The 18,398-nt window shown below is 35.1% G+C and overlaps 1 protein-coding gene across 1 annotated transcript in view; it reads left to right on the top strand.

Moving 5' to 3' along the window:
* Positions 1-18,398, top strand: part of ADGRG6 (adhesion G protein-coupled receptor G6) — a 138,056-nt gene that overhangs the window by 65,418 nt on the left and 54,240 nt on the right. Inside the window, exons 4-6 of the mRNA XM_082633768.1 lie at positions 1,967-2,590; positions 10,885-10,953; positions 13,213-13,296. Coding sequence (XP_082489894.1) covers positions 1,967-2,590; positions 10,885-10,953; positions 13,213-13,296 — 777 coding nt within the window. The remainder of the gene's footprint in view (positions 1-1,966; positions 2,591-10,884; positions 10,954-13,212; positions 13,297-18,398) is intronic.

Here is an 18,398-nt window from a genome sequence, read left to right as displayed (position 1 = left end):
GTAATTCTAACATCTCTCCATCAAACATTTAAAACATTCTTATTTAGAAATCCTTTTATTTTAGGCTTTTAAGGTGTTGCCCTTTTCAGGAACTAGGGGGACAAATATGGTAAATAAATATATAAATTAAAATGTAAAAAGAGCTATGTATAACAGAAGCTAATAAACAGCAGAGCCTGAGGAAAGCCCCTTGAAAATGGTGAATTGAAGGAAATAAATATATTTTTATCAGACGTATTTCCCGGGTTCTGGCATATCAGAACATTTAAATAATCTCATTCTCTCCAAGCCAGTCTTTCCTTAAGGAAAACTCAAGCTTTGAGACTGTGAGATTTAGTTATACTTTTTTTTCCCTTCTGAGCTGCTTAAGTAGGTGTTATGTATCAAAAAAAAAAAAAAAAGAAAAAGAAACAAAAGAGATAGGCACCGTTCTGACCATTATTATTACAAATTGTGTTTTTGGTTTCAGCTTTATTTACTGTTTGTGAGTGACATTAGATATATGTGTGGTTAATTGAAACACACATGCTTTAATTTTTCAAATAATGTTTTAAGGTTATAAAATACTGTAGGAAATTTGAAAATTAAAAAAGAAAAGCAAATTAGAATTACCTGTACATCTACCACCCAGCCATAACCACTAATAAAATGTTGATGGACATATTTCCTTCCAGCCTTCTTATTTTAACAATGCATGTAGAATACTTGTTTCATATTGTATAAGTATCCCTTTGGGTAAGTAGACCTATAAACTGCTTTATATATAAGAAGTAGACTAAAAAAATCATCATTCTATTAGATTCCATCATGAATTTTTGACTAGAATATTTATATTAAAATGATGTTATTACTACAGAGCTATTCTTGGTATGTATTAAAATATATTCAAACTAGTATTCATATGAAGCCAGTATTGAACAGTATTTTTGGGGAGAGCTACTTCTCTCTCAAATCAGTACATAATGTTTCACAATATCTATAATATTAGCACAGAGCTAAATCCATTGTGTTACTTAATAATTTTACATATGTCACAGAAGGACTAGGCTAAAGCATTTTTATTTTGAATTTGTCACGCACATAATTATAGTAATCTATATTAGTAATCAGTAATAGCTGTATATCGACTATGACACAGATACTGCTCCAGCGCTTTGAGGGTATTAACTTATTCAGTCCTTATGACCCACCTGTATAATAGGTGCCCTTCCCTTTGTTTTATAGACCAGGGAGCTAAAGTAGAGTGGCATGTCCAGGGTCACAGGGCACTGTGTGGGAGAGCTGGGCAGGGAACTCCACTGTCTGCCCTTTAACCACTGCTCTTTGCTGTCCCTCAGAAACTAGCTCACATGCCCAGATGTAAAAGAAATATAGCTTAAAATGCCATTTTTGTTTGTTTGTTTACCCGACTCCCTCTCCTCAGTGGAATTGTCTTTGCCTTTGATCCTAAAATAGCCTGGTGATGGGGAAGACAAGTAGGATATGGGGTGTCTGAAGGGAAAGGGTAGCACAGGAATGTTTGGGAAGGGTGAAAGTTAATGAAAAATGGAACTATTAGCTATTATGCTTAGAAATTATGTGAAAAGAAACATAGTTTTGAAAATCGTAATGTATAGACAGAACTTTCTTGAAACCAGTAGGTTCTTTCATTCCCCCCCCCCCTCAGATGAGGGATTTAAAAAAAGAAAAAAACCTGTCACCTTGGCAGCTATAACTGGAAGGTTTAGGTGTGAGAGTCAACCGTGATTAGAGTTACAATGGGTGGGCTTTCTTATTGTTATTGGTATGAGGTACTGGGTTGGTGAAAGAGAGTGGTGGACAGAGAAAGAGGAGAGTGTGGGACAAAGGGTGGGTAAAAGCCAATTAGTAGAGAGTGCGGAGGGGGATGGTTGTATCAGACATTTTGCATCTCATTAGTCCATGTCTGACGCTAACAGGCTTTATCTGTTACTGTGTTTTGTCCTAGTTGCCGTGTCCTTAAGGAATCAAAAGGTCATTTTACCCCAGATGCTAGACACTTACCAGGTATCTCTTGCAAAAAGTGCCTCTATTCCAGAGCTCAGAGCTTTCACACTCTGCTTTGAAGCAACCAAAATTGGCAAGGAAGACAACGAATGGACAGCTTTCTCCTACTCAGATGCATCCTTCACACAATTGCTCAGTTTCGGAAAGACCAAGAATGGCTACTTTCTATCTATTTCTGGCTCAAAATGCTTACTAAACAGTGTGTTACCTGTAAAAGATAAGGAAGATATTTTCACAGAAAGCTTTGAGCAGCTCTGTATCGTTTGGAATAATTCTTTGGGATACGTTGGTGTAAATTTCAAAAGAAACTATGGGGCAGTTTCATGTGATTCTACCATTAGTAAAGTTATTCCTGGGAATGGGAAATTGTTGCTGGGCTCCAATCAAAATGAAATTGCCTCTCTAAAAGGGGACATCTATAACTTTCGACTTTGGAATTTTGCCATGAATTCCAAAATCCTCTTCAACCTCAGCTGCAATGTGAAAGGGAATGTGGTGGACTGGCAAAATGACTTTTGGAATATCCCAACCCTAGCTCTGAAAGCTGAAAGCAACCTCAGCTGTGGTAAGTCTGTGGCATAGTCACTCTTTTTTTTTTTCCATTGTTCTATGAATATGTTTGTCAACAAGAAATTATATAGACACACATATATGTGTGTGATTACCAGCCATACATATTCAATCAAAGCTTTAGTCCTACCATTTTTAAGTTTTTCCTGTATCATAAAATATCACATGGTTTATACCTAATATAAACAATTGTGTATAATTATTGTGTCTCATATAGAAATGTTAACCCCAGGACTAAAACAAAAGAAATTAATAAGTTACTGTTTTTAATCGTGAAGATGATACAGTGAAAAGCTGACCTTTGTCATCCTAGAATGAAATTTACAGAGCATTACTTAAACAACCACCACCTAAAAGAATGGTATTGGTTTAGCCAATATTAAAGATTGTCCATTTTATGGAAAATCTTGATAATCAGGAATTATCAATTTTCTTTATCTGTTTTCTCCATTTATTTGAAAATGAGCATTTGTTGTTTGTTAAAAATACTCGTCTTTTTGGTTGCTCTTTGGGAGACTTTAAATGTGATATTATTCTGAGTAGCTAACTGCAAAATATTTAGGGAAATAATTCTATGTTACAAAAATTATATGAAAATAAACTTCTATCACTTATTCTCTGTGTACATAAGTCAATTCTGGAAGTCCTTATTTTACTGTAGGACTGAGTCAAATATAAAAAGTATAAATTTCATTATCAATTTTGAATGTCATATGACTAAATCTAAGGTGTTAATAATATATATTTTTTAGTCACAGAGATAACTGTCAATAAAGGAGGGAAAGAAGGGGCCTAATATTCAAAAAAGTCATTTGTATGTGACTTTGGAGGGAATTCTATCAGAGCTTCATTCCTAATACTTTCAACAAAGTAGGATCCACTGTGAAGACCTGAGGTCACCTGCCCTGTTTCCCTGACCTGCGTTTGCCCTTCCAGCCTGGGGGGCTCCTGTCACCTACCCCTCTGTGGGCCACCCATCTCTCCGTGTGGTCCCTGGTGCTCCTGCAGATGGTGGGAGGCAGTTATGTGATGTCTTTTGAGAGGTATTTCCTTGTGGGCTGTTGGAAAGAGGGTAAACCACAACCTGTTCCAGGAGACCCTGGAACTTTGTAAGAGTTCGTGGTGTTCCCAGCATCCTCTCATTCCGAGATTAGCTACAGAGAACGACCTTCAGGGACTCCCAAGAAGTCTTTCACTCAGCAAGGAAACTGAGAAAATCAAGTGTGTGTGTTTGGTGTGGCATGGTGAGCAGCGAGGAGAGGGCAGTGGTGGACTTCCTACGTTCAGGGTGATTATCTTTAGTCTAGGGACCTGTTTTCATCATATCCTTGGCCATTATTAAAAACTCATAATATAGACTATTTAATATTTGCCTTCCTGTGGGTCAATATTTGAGGCCAAAAGAAAAAAGGATTAGGCTAGTCATATTAATAATTGCAAAATACTTAAATTATACTTAAATTGAATATATATTGTGTACTAGGTACTGTTTTAAGTGCTTTATGCATGGTAGCTTATTTCCTACAACATAGATCCCATGATGTAAGTTTTGCTATTAACCCCATTTTGCATGATGTGAGTTTTATTATTAATCCCATTTTGCAGATGGGTAATTGAGGCACAAAGAGATTAAGTAACTTATCCAAGGTCATTTAATTAATAAGTGGCCAAGCCAGGAGTTGAAGTCAGAAAGTTCAGTTTTAGAACTGTGTTCTCTTAGACTGTCTTTCAGAATAGGCAGGACTAGAAGACGAGATGTAGTGCTAGAGTAGGTGAGTCACTTCTTGCCCAGATGAGGAGTACAAAGGTCCAAGAGCTGTCTCTTCTGGCCAGAAAGCACTGCTGGCCAAAACACTAGCTTTCCCAGGTATTAGCATGGTATTTTTATTAAACAAAATAAGGTTTCTTTCCTGCAGTGCTTCTTTGATACCTTAATATAATAAAATGTGAGGACTGTAGTACACAAGAATTCCTAAACTTATTTTAAGGAATCCTCTAGACCTGGGGTTGGCAAACTAGGATGTTTTTGTAAATAAAGTTTTATTGGAACACAGGCATGTGCATGAGGTTTTATATTGCCTGTGGCTGCCTCTGTGTTAACAACTGCAGAGTTGACTGTGAGAGATGACATGGACCACCATCCTAAAACATTTACTGTCTGGCTCTTTAAGAGAAAATCTGCCAACCCCTGAAACTAGACCAAAAAAATCAAAGGGTCTAGTTTTCTGAAGCACACACTTTGGACAATACTGGAAAAGACCTGCTAGATCTTCTGGGACAGAGATAATAGACCAGTCCCTCGGGGGCTAATTTAGCCCTTAGACATAGGTGGTGGTGGCAGCACTGCTTTGTTTTCATTTATTTACATTTGTCCCATGCAATGCTTTTAAATAATGATTTATTTCCAACATTAAAAAATTTTATTTCACATAAAAATGAATGTTTGGATTCTCTGATAAACAAAAAATGAACACTAGTCTAGTGTTTCTGCCTGAGCAATGCAGCTTAAGTTAAGTGGTGACCACCCACTTTGAAGGGGCTTTCCAGGTTGCCTCGGCCCTTAGCACCCTCCAGACTCTCCTCATGCCAGCCAGTGGCCTGGGTAAGCACTCATGTTTGAGAATCCCAATTTAGGCCACACCTTTCACTTTATAAAGGGCAGGAAACTGAAGCTTAGAAAACATAAGTGGCCGAGGCAGTTGGTGGGCTAAAATTCTCGTCTCCTGTCCCCGTGCCCAGGGGTTATACTTGGGAGTCCTCATATTTTCTTTAACACGGTCTTTAAAGCTCCTTTCCAAGCCTTACGATTACTGGAAAGCATCAGATATGTGCTCGTGGAGCTCAGCCATTGGTAAGTTTTCAAAATGACTTCAATCAAAAAAGTAGCACAAGTTTACAGAGTCAGTGTCTGAGTTCCTTTAACTTTTATGGTCATCTTCTTGACATTCCACAATGACGCTAAACACCCCCATTCCGTACAGTCAGATATCCTGGACTGTGTATCAGGACTAATAATGGGAGAGGGAGTTTCCTGCTGCTTAATCATAAGCTTTGGGAGTTGAAGAACCCAAGTCACTTATTAACTGACAGGAAATACCTGTATCAGAGATTATATCTAAGCTCGTTAGCTAAGCAAAACTTGAATAAGTGAAAAAAAGTATGCTCTATTAACATTTTAACCTTTCCTTTTTTCCAGAACACTGTGGCTTACTGTTTATGGTAATTTCCCAAAACTAATGATCAGTACAGTAGCCAATGAGAAAATAGAATTTCATGCCTAACATTCCATTGGCTTGACAATGTCTGTTAAATATGAGCTTTCATTCCAGAGTCAACTTGTGATAGAAAATGAATAGATTTTCTAAAGGTCTATTGCTAAGTAAATTTTAATATGAAAATAGGATGGTAGAACAGAACTGACTGCATTCAACATTAAAGCATCCTGTCATTAGTTTCAAATATTAAATATCCTAACCTTAATAAAATCAATATTTTATTAATAAATGTTTTAGTAATTTCATAATTGGACTTTTGTTTTCCTATGCTGTTCTAAGTATAGTTAGGGAATATACGTTAATTAGGAAATTTCCAGCACTTTTTTTTTTAATCATGGTTAATCTTGTCAGTCCTTTTCAGAAAGAAATGCTTTATTTAGCAGCAATTCCTTTTCATTTTATGTCATCATTCTTTTTCTTAGAACAATTTTATTAAACATACTGAGTTTTATAACCTCCGTGGATAGACAGTTTCCCTAACGGACTCTTTAATCATAAGTGCAAGTATTTGCCTGTATTATGATTCAAGTTTAGATACTGGCTAATGTCCATCAATTTTCACAAAGTACAGATAGTGTCTTCTATACCAGTTATATTTATTTTACTGATGACTGCTCTTTCCTGAGTGCTACTGTGTAACTCAATGAAGAGTCTAAGTTCAAACAAATTACATTTATTTAACAAGCATTTACTAATCACTTCCATTTATTAACCACCGTGGATGTAGAGATAAGACACGGTTCACAAGTGCCCAAGTTTGATGTTAATTCTTTTCTAGAAATTTTTGGATTTGGACCGACTGTTGTTTTCCTCTCTGAAATTTTATACTTAATTTCCAAGGCTTCATCAACTCCTGGATTTCTACCCTTTCATTTTCAATTATTACAGTTTTGTCCCTCACAGCCATAAAACTCTGATTCACCATTGGCTCCTTCCTTTCATTCCTAACAAATTACTAAGTGTAACATTTTTAGATGACTGAATTTTTTTAAATAATAAAGATGAAATCACTTATCTTTACAAAGGATGTTATTCTTTGAAGATGCCCAAACTCTTTATGAGCATAAATGGCATCCAAAAATAATTTTATTTTAAATATATTTATGAAAAAAACAAATTCAATTTAGTAACAGCTGCAAAGAAGGAGTTGAAAGGGATTATTATTTGTCTTATTAGTGCAACTCACATGAAAATTTAGCACTGTCAACTGTTACTTGGATTGTCATTAAGTTGGGTGTGAGATGGGTTATTGGCTACTCAGTCTTTTTTCACCACAACTTGTGTAAATATCGACTCCTTTCAGTAGCAAGATTTTGGAAGAACAACAGATAGAGAAGAAAGATTAACAGCTTTACAGCTTTTCATCAACTGCCCTTTCTCAGAGATTACTTTTTTTTAAGGAAATTTGGCTTTAAATTTTGCAGTTAACATTAAGTGAATACCTTTAAACCTTAAATACCTTTAAATATTTGGTATCCACAAATATCAGTGAATATACATAGGTCACATTCTGAAAAAAGTTCCTTAATGATAAATATATTAATAGCCAAGACAAAGAATTGTCTCGTTTTCCTTAACAATCTTCTGGTTTGTAAATCTCTCCACCTAGAAAAATTGATTGAGAGAGTGACTTTTCTATGCAGATATGCTGAAAATGGAACTGGGTGCAAGTAAAAAGTTTGTGCACATTTTTAATATTTTATGTATTTGTTTATGTAATTTGGTATATTTGTAATGTAAGATTTCATTTATCAATATTCCAGACCTTTCTAATTAGAAAGGTTTAATTAGAAAGGTTTAATTAAAGGACAAATTTAATTAAATTTGTCACTTGTATTCAAACCGTTTTCACTGAAACATGCTTCAAATTTAATTTCTGTTGCTATACTGAATCATCATAAAATGGTGTTCATAAAGTATTTATAAAGCAATGTCAATTTGCTAAACTAAAAGTACCCAAGAAGGAACAACTGATAGTTTAATACTGAGAAGTAAATGTTACAATTTTCCATAACAAGCATGTCACATGATGAAATTTAGACTTGCTACCATACAAAGAACCTGATGAAATGTTAAAGAAAATTGTTAAATATCTTACTCTAAATCCTAACTCTCCTGATTTTCTCTCCTTATTTCCACCTCTCAGCTCTTTGATATCTGCAGTGGAAATGTAGTTAGCCTGAAAACTTGCTTTCCCACAATGCTGTCCCCTTATCTCCCTTTGTCTTCCAGAGATATTGTATCAGTGCCGGAAGTGGCCTTAGGAGCCTTTGTCTGCCAACATTGCGTGAAATTTGAGAAGCACAAAAACTCAGTCCAAGGGTCTCCTCTCTTGCATGTTATAGTGGCTGAGATCTCCTCAGTCATTCTGAGTTTTAAAAGCTTTTTAGTTTTCAGAAGATCCTTACTAAAATATAAATACCTAAAGGAGAAGTAAGGTCATGCAAGAAGGGGGCATGATGGGAAGGAATAATGGGCAGAAAACATTCAAGATCAAATTCTAGGCTGGCTTCAACTTCTACCTCCTCACGTGCTCTTTCTCCATACTACACAGATTAAGTTTTTAATCGGAAACACACACCACCGTCCCCCCCTGCCCCCCACGCCCATCTCTGCTTCCTTTCGTAGCCAAGCTTCCTCTTCTTGCATTCACTTCTCAAACACTGGAAATCTAGAGTGCATCATTCCCACGCTACTGAAGAGAATTTCTGTAGAGCTGTTGCCGAAATTCCAGTGCAAAGTGAAGGGTCTTCTCAGTCTTTATCATTCTGGACCTTTCTGTATACTTGATGGTGGCCACACCCTCCATGAAACTTTGTTCACTTGAATTCTATAAAATCACCTTCTACAAGAGCTATTTTTGTCTTCTCAAATCTATAGCTTTTTATTTTAATCTGAAACTTAAATATAGGAATATCTATGGTTTCATCAAATCTTCTAGCTCAGGTGATCCCAGACACATCTATAGCTTCTGTGGAGTACTTCCTGGCTAGGCCTCTTACAAAAACATGTACACCGTGTACCAGATGTCACACAGGTACCTCAGTTCCTATTACCGGATGTACTATTTAGCCTACCCCACCTAAGTTTGCTTTTCTTCCAGTATTTACTACGTCCTTTTATGAGATCATTGTGTAGCAATTTCTCAAGTTGGAAACCAGAAAAATTCTTCTATTCTTCCCTTTCTTTCTCTGTTCTCCAGTTAGTCACTCAATAAATCCTATATATTCCATCTTCAAATGTCTTGTATACATCTCTTTCTATCCTCACTGTACTTATGATATCAAGCCTGAATTATTGGTATTATTCATGCTTCTTATATTGCCTGTCTTTTAGTTAGTTATGGAGACTCAAATGTGATTGTTTTTAAATTATGTCAATTTTCTCACCAAGCTCCCTTTCATTTTTTTTCCCATTTACTTCAAGAAAGAGTTCAAAATGTTCGCAGTCATTCATATTGCATTCAATAATCTATTCAGAGGACCCACCTACTATGTGCGTGGGATATGCCATTGGAAGAAAGACACAAAGTCCACGGACTCATACTGCCTACATTCTACAAAGCCCTCCACAAGCTGTCCATTACTTATATATCTGATCATTCCTACCAATTTGCTATAAATGTCCTGTTCCAGTAATGCCATGCCATCTGGGTTCCCAGACCATTTCACTGCCTTCTTGGTATATGTTTCAGTAATTCTGTCTGCTAGTAATAACCATCTGTAGTCTCTTCTCCCCTGATCAGTATAGTGACCCCTCATATTTCCGGTGAATCTTTGTAATGGATTTCCTATTCACCCTTCTCACCAAACTGCTGGTCACATCTTCCTTTTGGCCACTGTGCATCTATATCACTCAGAGAACTGTGAAGCCACCTCCCATTCATGCCTCTCTGAGAGCAGAGGCATTGTTTTAAAGCCTCCCTGTCTCACACACTTTAAACAGTGAGTGAATGTTTATTGGATGAACATGTAAAAGTCTGTGATGAGATCTTCTTGCCAGTTAACATGGCAGACCTGCTGGAGGCCGCAGGGTTGAGTCTTTCTGAGATAACATGATTCCTTCCTTGGACCAGCTGCCTGAGGCAATCAAGAATGAAGAAACCACGACTCCTGAGATGCTGCTAAATTGCTAGGATGCTTTCTAATTATGCACACAATTAACCTAATTAGACATCTTTTGTTGCCTCATGTACCTGCTCTGCCTTCATGTACCATTCCCACAGGAAAGTTTGGAAAATGTTTAAACATTAGAATGTAGTCACTATTATAGAAATGTTCTTTGAAAATTAAATATATGTGTGTATGTATGTGCATGTATATATATTTGTATTTATTCTTCTGTCTTTATTCATAGTACAATATGCTTTGCAATAAGTTTAGCCTATCTTCCTCAGCCTCAACCTGTTGGTAAAAGTCTATTAATAGCCAGAGGGAGATTTAGTGCAACAGAGAAAAATCCACTACTCCTACTAGAAAATTAGCTCAAAATTTGTTTCCTGCTGAGGATGAGTCAGGCAAAGCTTGAAATAAAAAGACACAGAGACCAATAAGTTTCCAGTCACGGAAACTTATTTCTGGAATTGCAGCTAGCATGTGTTAGTGTCTGTGAACCAAAAACTTGCATTTTATGAGTGTTAGTAATATCCAAGTTCACTTTTGAAACTTATCTTTGATGTTCTTATTATTTCATTTGTATGAATTTCCACCAAAGCCTTATAATTTATTATGCGAAAAGGCCCTGAACTTTTTATTCACACTTATTTTCCTTTCATGTGTGCATGGGGCCAGTAGATTGAGTTAAAGATTTTGAGGGAGATTTCAGTAGCTTGATCTTACATTTGTGGAAATTGATACAAAAAGATCTTTAGAGACTTTCTTGATGTTGGAATATTACTGGTAGACTCTTCCAGGGTTGCTCCTATTACACCAACCAGATGATTCATGATTTTTCGGGAGGGGAACTATAATTAAATCATAAGTCAAATTTGTACAATCTTTCTGTGTTGATCGAGGTTCCTACCTGATCCCGCTCCCGGCTGCAGAACTAGCCAACTGTGCAGATCTGGGGACCCTTTGCCAAGGTAGGGAGTCAACATCGTCCTCTGGAGCCTCTGTTTCCTACTTGCTATTTTGGAAAATGTAGTTGTCATTGTTTTGAATTTTATCTTTTCACTTGAGAAGCCAGAAACCAGCAAACCAGAAGAATTTCTGGATGTGTTTTAGTTGTGTGGGTGTGCAGTGTAGAGACGGAATGCATTCACACACTGTATGACCACATTTCCATAAAGCACTGAGTTTTTAAAATGGGAATGATTATATGCTATTAGGAAAGGTTGACTTCATTTTTTCTCTCGATTTGGTCTCAAGAATATTGTCCATATAATATAACCATACAATATTTTGAAAAAGTATTCATGTTTAAAACACAAGGGGAAAAATTAAGTTGAATAGTTAGTTAAGACAAGGCCATGAGGCAATTTATGATGTGCAATGTAACTTCAATATTAAGATGAAAATAGTTTGAATGTATGATGTTTGAATGTATGAATAGTTTGAATGTATGTAAGATAAAAATAGTTTGAACTAATATGAATGTACTTTTATTAATTATTATAATGCATAATGACTATACTATGGTCAGTATATATATTATGTACTGAATGGTTGCATGCTAAATAATACATAGTCGCATAGATTTTAAAATAATAATATATTTTACTTTAATTTTATCACGCTTCTTCTAATTACCCATGACCCATTTTCATCCATTTATTCTATTATATACTTCTTTTTGAAGTAGCATTTCTATGTGCCACATTAAGAATCATGATCATGCCTCTTGTAAAGCGGGATCTTTTATTAAGAGGATCATAACATGAAAGTGATGGGGGTTAGAAGTGAGACTGAAGGAATAGAAACCTAAGCTCTCTTCTGTAGCTCCAGTGTGGGAGTAGAGTAGGCAGGGAGAAGGGGTGTAATTCATTATTATCTTTGTTTCCTTTCTGAGACATTATTTCTTGATATTATTATTGATGAATAACCTAAGAAAATAAAGTCATTAAGTAGCTTCTTTCCATGAACTCAGTGTAGTTTTAAAATAGTTATATGAAATAGAAAAAAGCCTTAGTTTTGCTTAATTCAAGGTGTGAAGATTTTTTTTAAGTTTTATTTTGTTTTTTTTCTTTTAATCTGAGGTAGGAATGATTCCTTGGGTCAAAGGACTAGATGCCCAGCTTTCTTTCCCCCTATGTCCTAAATGACCAAAACGCATTTTCATATTCATTGATGTATTTCGCATTAAATAAATATAACTGTTCATAATTTAAAAATATAAAAGACTTTCAAAAAGAATCCCCATTCTTAAGTGTTATATATTACTTTGGAATGGAAAATTATTTTAGTTAAGAATACACATTTTGAATAAGGAATTCAATATTTTCTAAAGAGGCTTTGGAGGTAATTCTTTTTATAATCACTGAAATGTTTTAAATTTAGGTAATTTTTTTCTAATTAAGAGAAATACGTAACAAACGGTTATTGTACATAGAAAGGTACATCTTATACAAATATACTCCTAAGATAAACTAAAGGAAAATTGTGTGTATAGTTATTTTACTACTTACATTGTTCCTCCAGAATTTCTTGGAAAGGTATTAAAACATTACATAAGGGTTTAATCTTTGAGAGCTTTAGTAATATCAGAAACATAGCCTTGACATACTGTTTTGAAAAGTCTCTCCTGTATGACTTGCCCTTATGAAATCCATTTTATCCATCAGTGTGTAGTAAAGCTCTGGGATCTTTATATGATTGATTTCATCTATATATTTCATTCTCTTTTGTTTTTCTTTACATTTACCTTCTCTAGGAGAAGTGCATTTTCCCCTGAGATTTTATTTTGCTTGTCTCAGTATGTCAGAAAGACTGACTTTAGATAATTTTCAAGCTGACAGGTGCTGTACAGACTTCCTTCTCTAACCTTTCTTTTTACAAACTTAGCAGACTGAGTTCTGGGTAAGGTTTAGACGTTTGCTGTGTGGTCATCAGCCTCTTGATGGCAAACCTAGATCTAGAATCTAAATGTTCTTTCTCCATTCCCTTTGTGCCGGTTCCAGACTCTTATGCAATATGGCATGAAAGTCCATGGGAACAGATTCTTAATGTGCCATAGAAAGCGTTGCTTCATTTTATGCATTATAACCTTGGGACTTGTGTTTAGTGTCAAGAAATGGTTTCCATTCCTCCTTTATATATTTTCTTGCATTAACCATAGATTGCTCATCCATATTAACTTTCATGTGCTCCTTGCAAAATTACATCTTTCTCATCTTTATCACCAGCTACTGTAAACTCTCCTAGTACTACACCACCCACAGTCACCACTAACATGCCTGTTACTAATAGAACCGATAAACAAAGGAATGGTAAGAAATCATTATCTTTTATATTTGTAGTATGTGTGACTTGATGAAAAATTGTATTCTAAGGGTGGAAATATCTAATGTTCCAGCAAAGTTTCTATTGTTAGAATCAATTGGTACATTTATACATTTGTAAGACTAGTAAAATAAATATCACTTGATTCCCTTGAGTTCCCTATTCTAATGACCAATGGAATGAGTACATTTCTAGTGCCACGCTTCTGCACTTTTAGCTAAAATTTCTTTCAAAGAAGCTTTAAAAGAAAGGCATTAATTTAAAGGAATTAATTTGCATTATACTAGAGATCTGGGAAGAAAAATATTCATCACATTCTGTCAGATTGTTCTCTAAGGAAACTAGTTTTTAAAGCATTTTATAATCTCAAAAAACTAAATAATTTTAGTAATTTAATTTCTCACTAAGGCCAACTTTATGTTCAAACATTTGTGACAGTTAAATCATGTTTATATGGTAATACTTTGCTCTCTGTTTTTATTTGTTGAAGAATAATGGTTTGAATGTGATTGTATCTCAATTAAATCATAAATCAATTTTCGACTGACAAAACTTAAAGTAACTGCCAATACCTCCTGTTTTTTCCCTCTATATATACATGTTTTTGTTTATATTATTTGCAAATTGCAAATATAGCAGTTACATAAGATAAGGAATGAACTGGAGAAATGCCAGGTGAATTGAGTTATTATTTAATCTGCTACCTATATTAATTACAATGCATAGCTTTTTGGTAATTCAGAGTAAGTGATTTCAGTTTCTTCTAAAAGAGAAATTCCAATCAGGTGACCACACCATTGCTTCAAACACAGTAGTATTCTCAAATATGAGGTATTAGAAACAAAGGAGCGGGCTTCCCTGGTGGTGCAGTGGTTAAGAATCCACCTGCCAATGCAGGGGGCACGGCTTCGAGCCCTGGTCTGGGAAGATCCCACAAGTCGTGGAGCAACTAAGCCTGTGTGCCACAGCTACAGAGCCTGCTCTCTAGAACCCGTGAGCCAAAACTACTGAGCCTGAGTGCCACAATTACTGAAGCCCACCCCCCTAGAGCCCGTTCTCTGCAACAAGAGAAGCCACCACAATGAGAAGCCCGCGCACCACAGCAAAGAGTAGCCCCTGCTTGCTGCAACTGGAGAAAGCCCGCACGCAGCAATGAAGACCCAACGCAGCCAAAAATAAATTAATTAAATAAATTAAAAAAAAAAAAGAAACAAAGGAATTTTCTCAACCCCAATCATTTAACTTGCAAGGCCAAGACATCTGTAATATATCACCAGGGATCAAAACCCAGAGAAAAGAAATCCACATGGTTCATTTTTTTCTTTTGGCTTTGGGGGTTACATCAACTTCCTGTACATTTAAGGACATTTAAGTTGGAAGTATGGAATATTTTACATGAAACGTAGATATAAATTTCATTAGGGATATAAAGACATCGATTCAGGGAAGTGTTCGTGGTTATTCTGGTAGTTACACCAAGGAGATTTATGATGGAGCAAAAATTCCAACAATCCCCAAGAAAGCAACAGCAGCTGAAATTTCCAGTGCATATTTCACATGGACCCCAGCCAGTAGATGGGAATATTATAATTCTGACTAAGTATTTCACTCTTTGTATGAACATACAAAGAGCCTCTGTGGCATTCTCCCTCTAGGACTGGCACATCCTCTGCTGCCCAAGAACGTTTACATGATGCTTCAGAGTCCTTGACTTGGTGGAGTGGAGCTGTATTCACTCAATCATGTCATTTCTGACATTCTTGAAGAGAGCCTTGTTCAGTCCATCTCTCTCTGCGTCATAACCTTCACTGGAGTTTCAACAAAGCAAGCAAATGTTAGAATCAGTTAAAATGGTTTGACTTAGCCACTTTAAAGAAAAAAAATCTAATTCAGATCATTCTTGATAAAAATGTAATCCTAGCACTTAAAAATATTTAAAAATATTTGAAAGTCATGTAGTAGAAATAGTCTCAAAATTGTGTACTCAAATTTATGTACCATCTGAACAATTTTACCACATCCTTGAACCACCTCTACTATTTATTTAATAGTTTTTCCCCTAAATTGACTCACTTTTTTACTTAAACATTTATATTCATATAAATAAATTAATATCACTGTTGTAAAATGAAACCAGTGCTACTTGTTTTAAAATAGAAGTGAAAAGTGAAAATAAATGTAATGAAAACAATGCTGTTGAATTCTCTCTATATCCTATTGCACATAAAGCCTTCATTATCTTCTTAAAAACAGAGGGTAACAAAGGGTTAGAGACACACTGTAATTAAGGTTTTTTTCTTTGATGTAGTCAAATTTGAAATAGTTGAAATTACTTGTTTACCTTGTGAATAAATGAGATTTAGTGTCATGTCCTAGACTATCTAAGGTTATTCACATACTGTCAACAATTTCAAATATACTTTTCTTATTCCTTGGGAAACTGATGTAGTAAGCATTCTCAGGCCTATGATCTGATATATTAGGGAACCCTGTTTTGTTCACTGTAAGAAAGATATACAGCTATCAAATCTGTTATCTACCTTATCTAGTCCTTTAAACTCTGGACTATTAAAGAGATTTACTGGGTTCATCAATCATGATATGCTGGTGTCGGAAGAGAGAGGGATTGAGATTGTTTGGCAATCAGACATATTTTTTCAGTATATCAATCAAATTTATCTTCCTGGCTTTTGTAAAATGTTCCTATCCCCCTGTGTAAAGTTCTTTTTGTTATTTTTCAATAGGATTTTTATCTGATACTTCAGATTATATACTAAGAAAATCTTATCTTCTAAGCTACTTTTCATAAACAGATATTTCAGTATATGAGAGATAATCTAGGTATTCCTACAAATAACCTTTGTGCCTTCTGCATTACATTCCCAAGAAAAGCTCTTGGACTAATCATTGTTTCCATTCCAAATCATATGTTCTATGCTTGAAACATCACTGTACTGCTGCTGAATATTAGACTTTTGTGAGGTTAGCACAAGCAATCCAAGTAAGGAACTAACTTTGTTAGTCCTTATTATTGTTCTAAAAACCTAACTTACAAGTGCAAATTGTATCATTGCTTCTAGTTTCTCACATACGTTTGACTACTCAAAAAAATTCACTCTCAGGATATTGGTGTGCACCCAACAATCAATCTAGCTTTATATGCCAAGTATCTTAAAGAAATCATGTGTGTAAGATGAACAGGACTCCAATCGTATTATAAATGCCACTGTCATACTACAATTGCCACATCACCAGTTCAAAGAAATAATCTTGAATCTAAAATAATATTTGGTTTATACTTTAACATTTATCTTTTCAAATGTATATTTTAAAGCCTACCTTTTCAAACCTATATTTCATACCCTTGAGTGGAGAATAAAGTAGTGTCTGTCATTTCTATATTTTTTAAGAAACTCTCAGGAGAGTGTTAAGGAGATAAAAAAAGGGAAAGATAATTGGAGAAAGATCTACAGACAGGAACATGTTTTGATACCACATCTGTTATGGCAAGCAATGGTTTCTACTCTGAAGTTTTGTGAGGCTGAACGAGTTATCTAATTGGAAAAAAGTCTATCACAAATTCTTCAGGCTTGGATGTCATTATTAGGACAATACATCTTTTGAAGTGTCTGGAACATATGAAGATTTGTGAATGGCTTTTCTACGGAGACACAATGTGAGTTGTTACATCTATAGGAGAAGGCAACTTGACTACTAGGAGGACAGGGAAAAGCCTGCATCAGTGTATCTTAGTTGTGCGTTCTCTGTAATGACAATGCTTGAGAGAATTATTTCACTGTGGTCCAAAATGTCCCCTCCAGTGGACATTTTATCTTGCTTTGACAGTTCATTCTTGGACATTTCTTAGGATTACTTGTTGACTATGTTATCCAAAAAGTTTAAATAAGTATAACCAGTAGACACTATTGAATAATTGTTGCTAAATATATAAATACCTCATTCTGAGGCTTCTGAAGAGAGACTACTGGAAAACGATCCACAGCACTGGAGAATCTCTAACACTTAGGGGTGGGTTCTCTGGTATATTCACATATTTTATTTAGCATAAGCAATGTGACTCTAGAGAGAGTCATATATTTATAAACTGATTTAGGCTGACTCTGATATGTAATGTCTTTCTTATTTATAAAAACTGAATTGGGAAAAAAGCGTGGAAATATTTTAAATTTGAAGAAAAACATCTTAAGCATTTGGATACTTCCATAAAATTTCAGAAATGTGAATGATTAAAAATACTGATTTTTAGTATTTTGCAGGATTCTCCTGAGAAACAAGGAATACAACTCCTAACATAAACACATGCTTTAGGTCTCCATCTAGTGGTAGCTTGTCAGTTACTTTATTGGCATCAAGGAACATGCCCAAAATATCCCTCGGATCCTGACATCAATATAGAATCCTGGACTTCTGCAACTTGAATTTCCTCTCGTTCATTCAGAATGTCCATGATTTGATATGATGGGAGCTACAGTGTAAAAAGGGTTTTTTTTGTTTGTTTTTTGGTCTGAATTATTATCATTTATTTTAAATATACTCCTGGAATTATTTTTCATTCAGAATATTTTTTAAAGAAACATGAGGTCAGGATCATTAAAATACCTGAAGAGTTTTAGAAGCTGGAATAATAGTATGCATAAATTAAACTAAATATCCTTGGACTTGTACCAATTTCATAGATTTATATTATTACACCTGGGAGTGGCAATTTATTTTAGCATGAGTTTCTGACCCCTGTAGTGGAAAAACATTCCTTTAGGAGTATGACTCGAATTTGCATTTTGGTACATTTGGGAGTTCCCAGAGGCATACTTTTGTACTTTTATCTACTACGTCCCTCAAATCTTCATTAAATCCATTTCCCATTGTTTTAATTATATACTTTTACATTTTCTATGCATATTTTTCTCATGTTTGTAAGCATGAAGATAGATAATTGATTGACAGTAATGAAGAATCAATATTTTTTTCTATATATAATCTACCATATTTAAAAAGAGGTTTTTTTTCTCATTAGCTACTTTTAGTAAGGTACCCTATAACACACATAGAGAGATATTTAGCAAACCCT

This window comes from Mesoplodon mirus (assembly GCF_964341445.2).
Source record: "Mesoplodon mirus genome assembly, chromosome: 10".
In the NCBI taxonomy this organism is placed as follows: Eukaryota; Metazoa; Chordata; class Mammalia; order Artiodactyla; family Ziphiidae; genus Mesoplodon; species Mesoplodon mirus.
The sequence above is the reverse complement of the archived record's forward strand: the minus strand, read 5'-3'. Positions and strand labels throughout refer to the sequence as shown.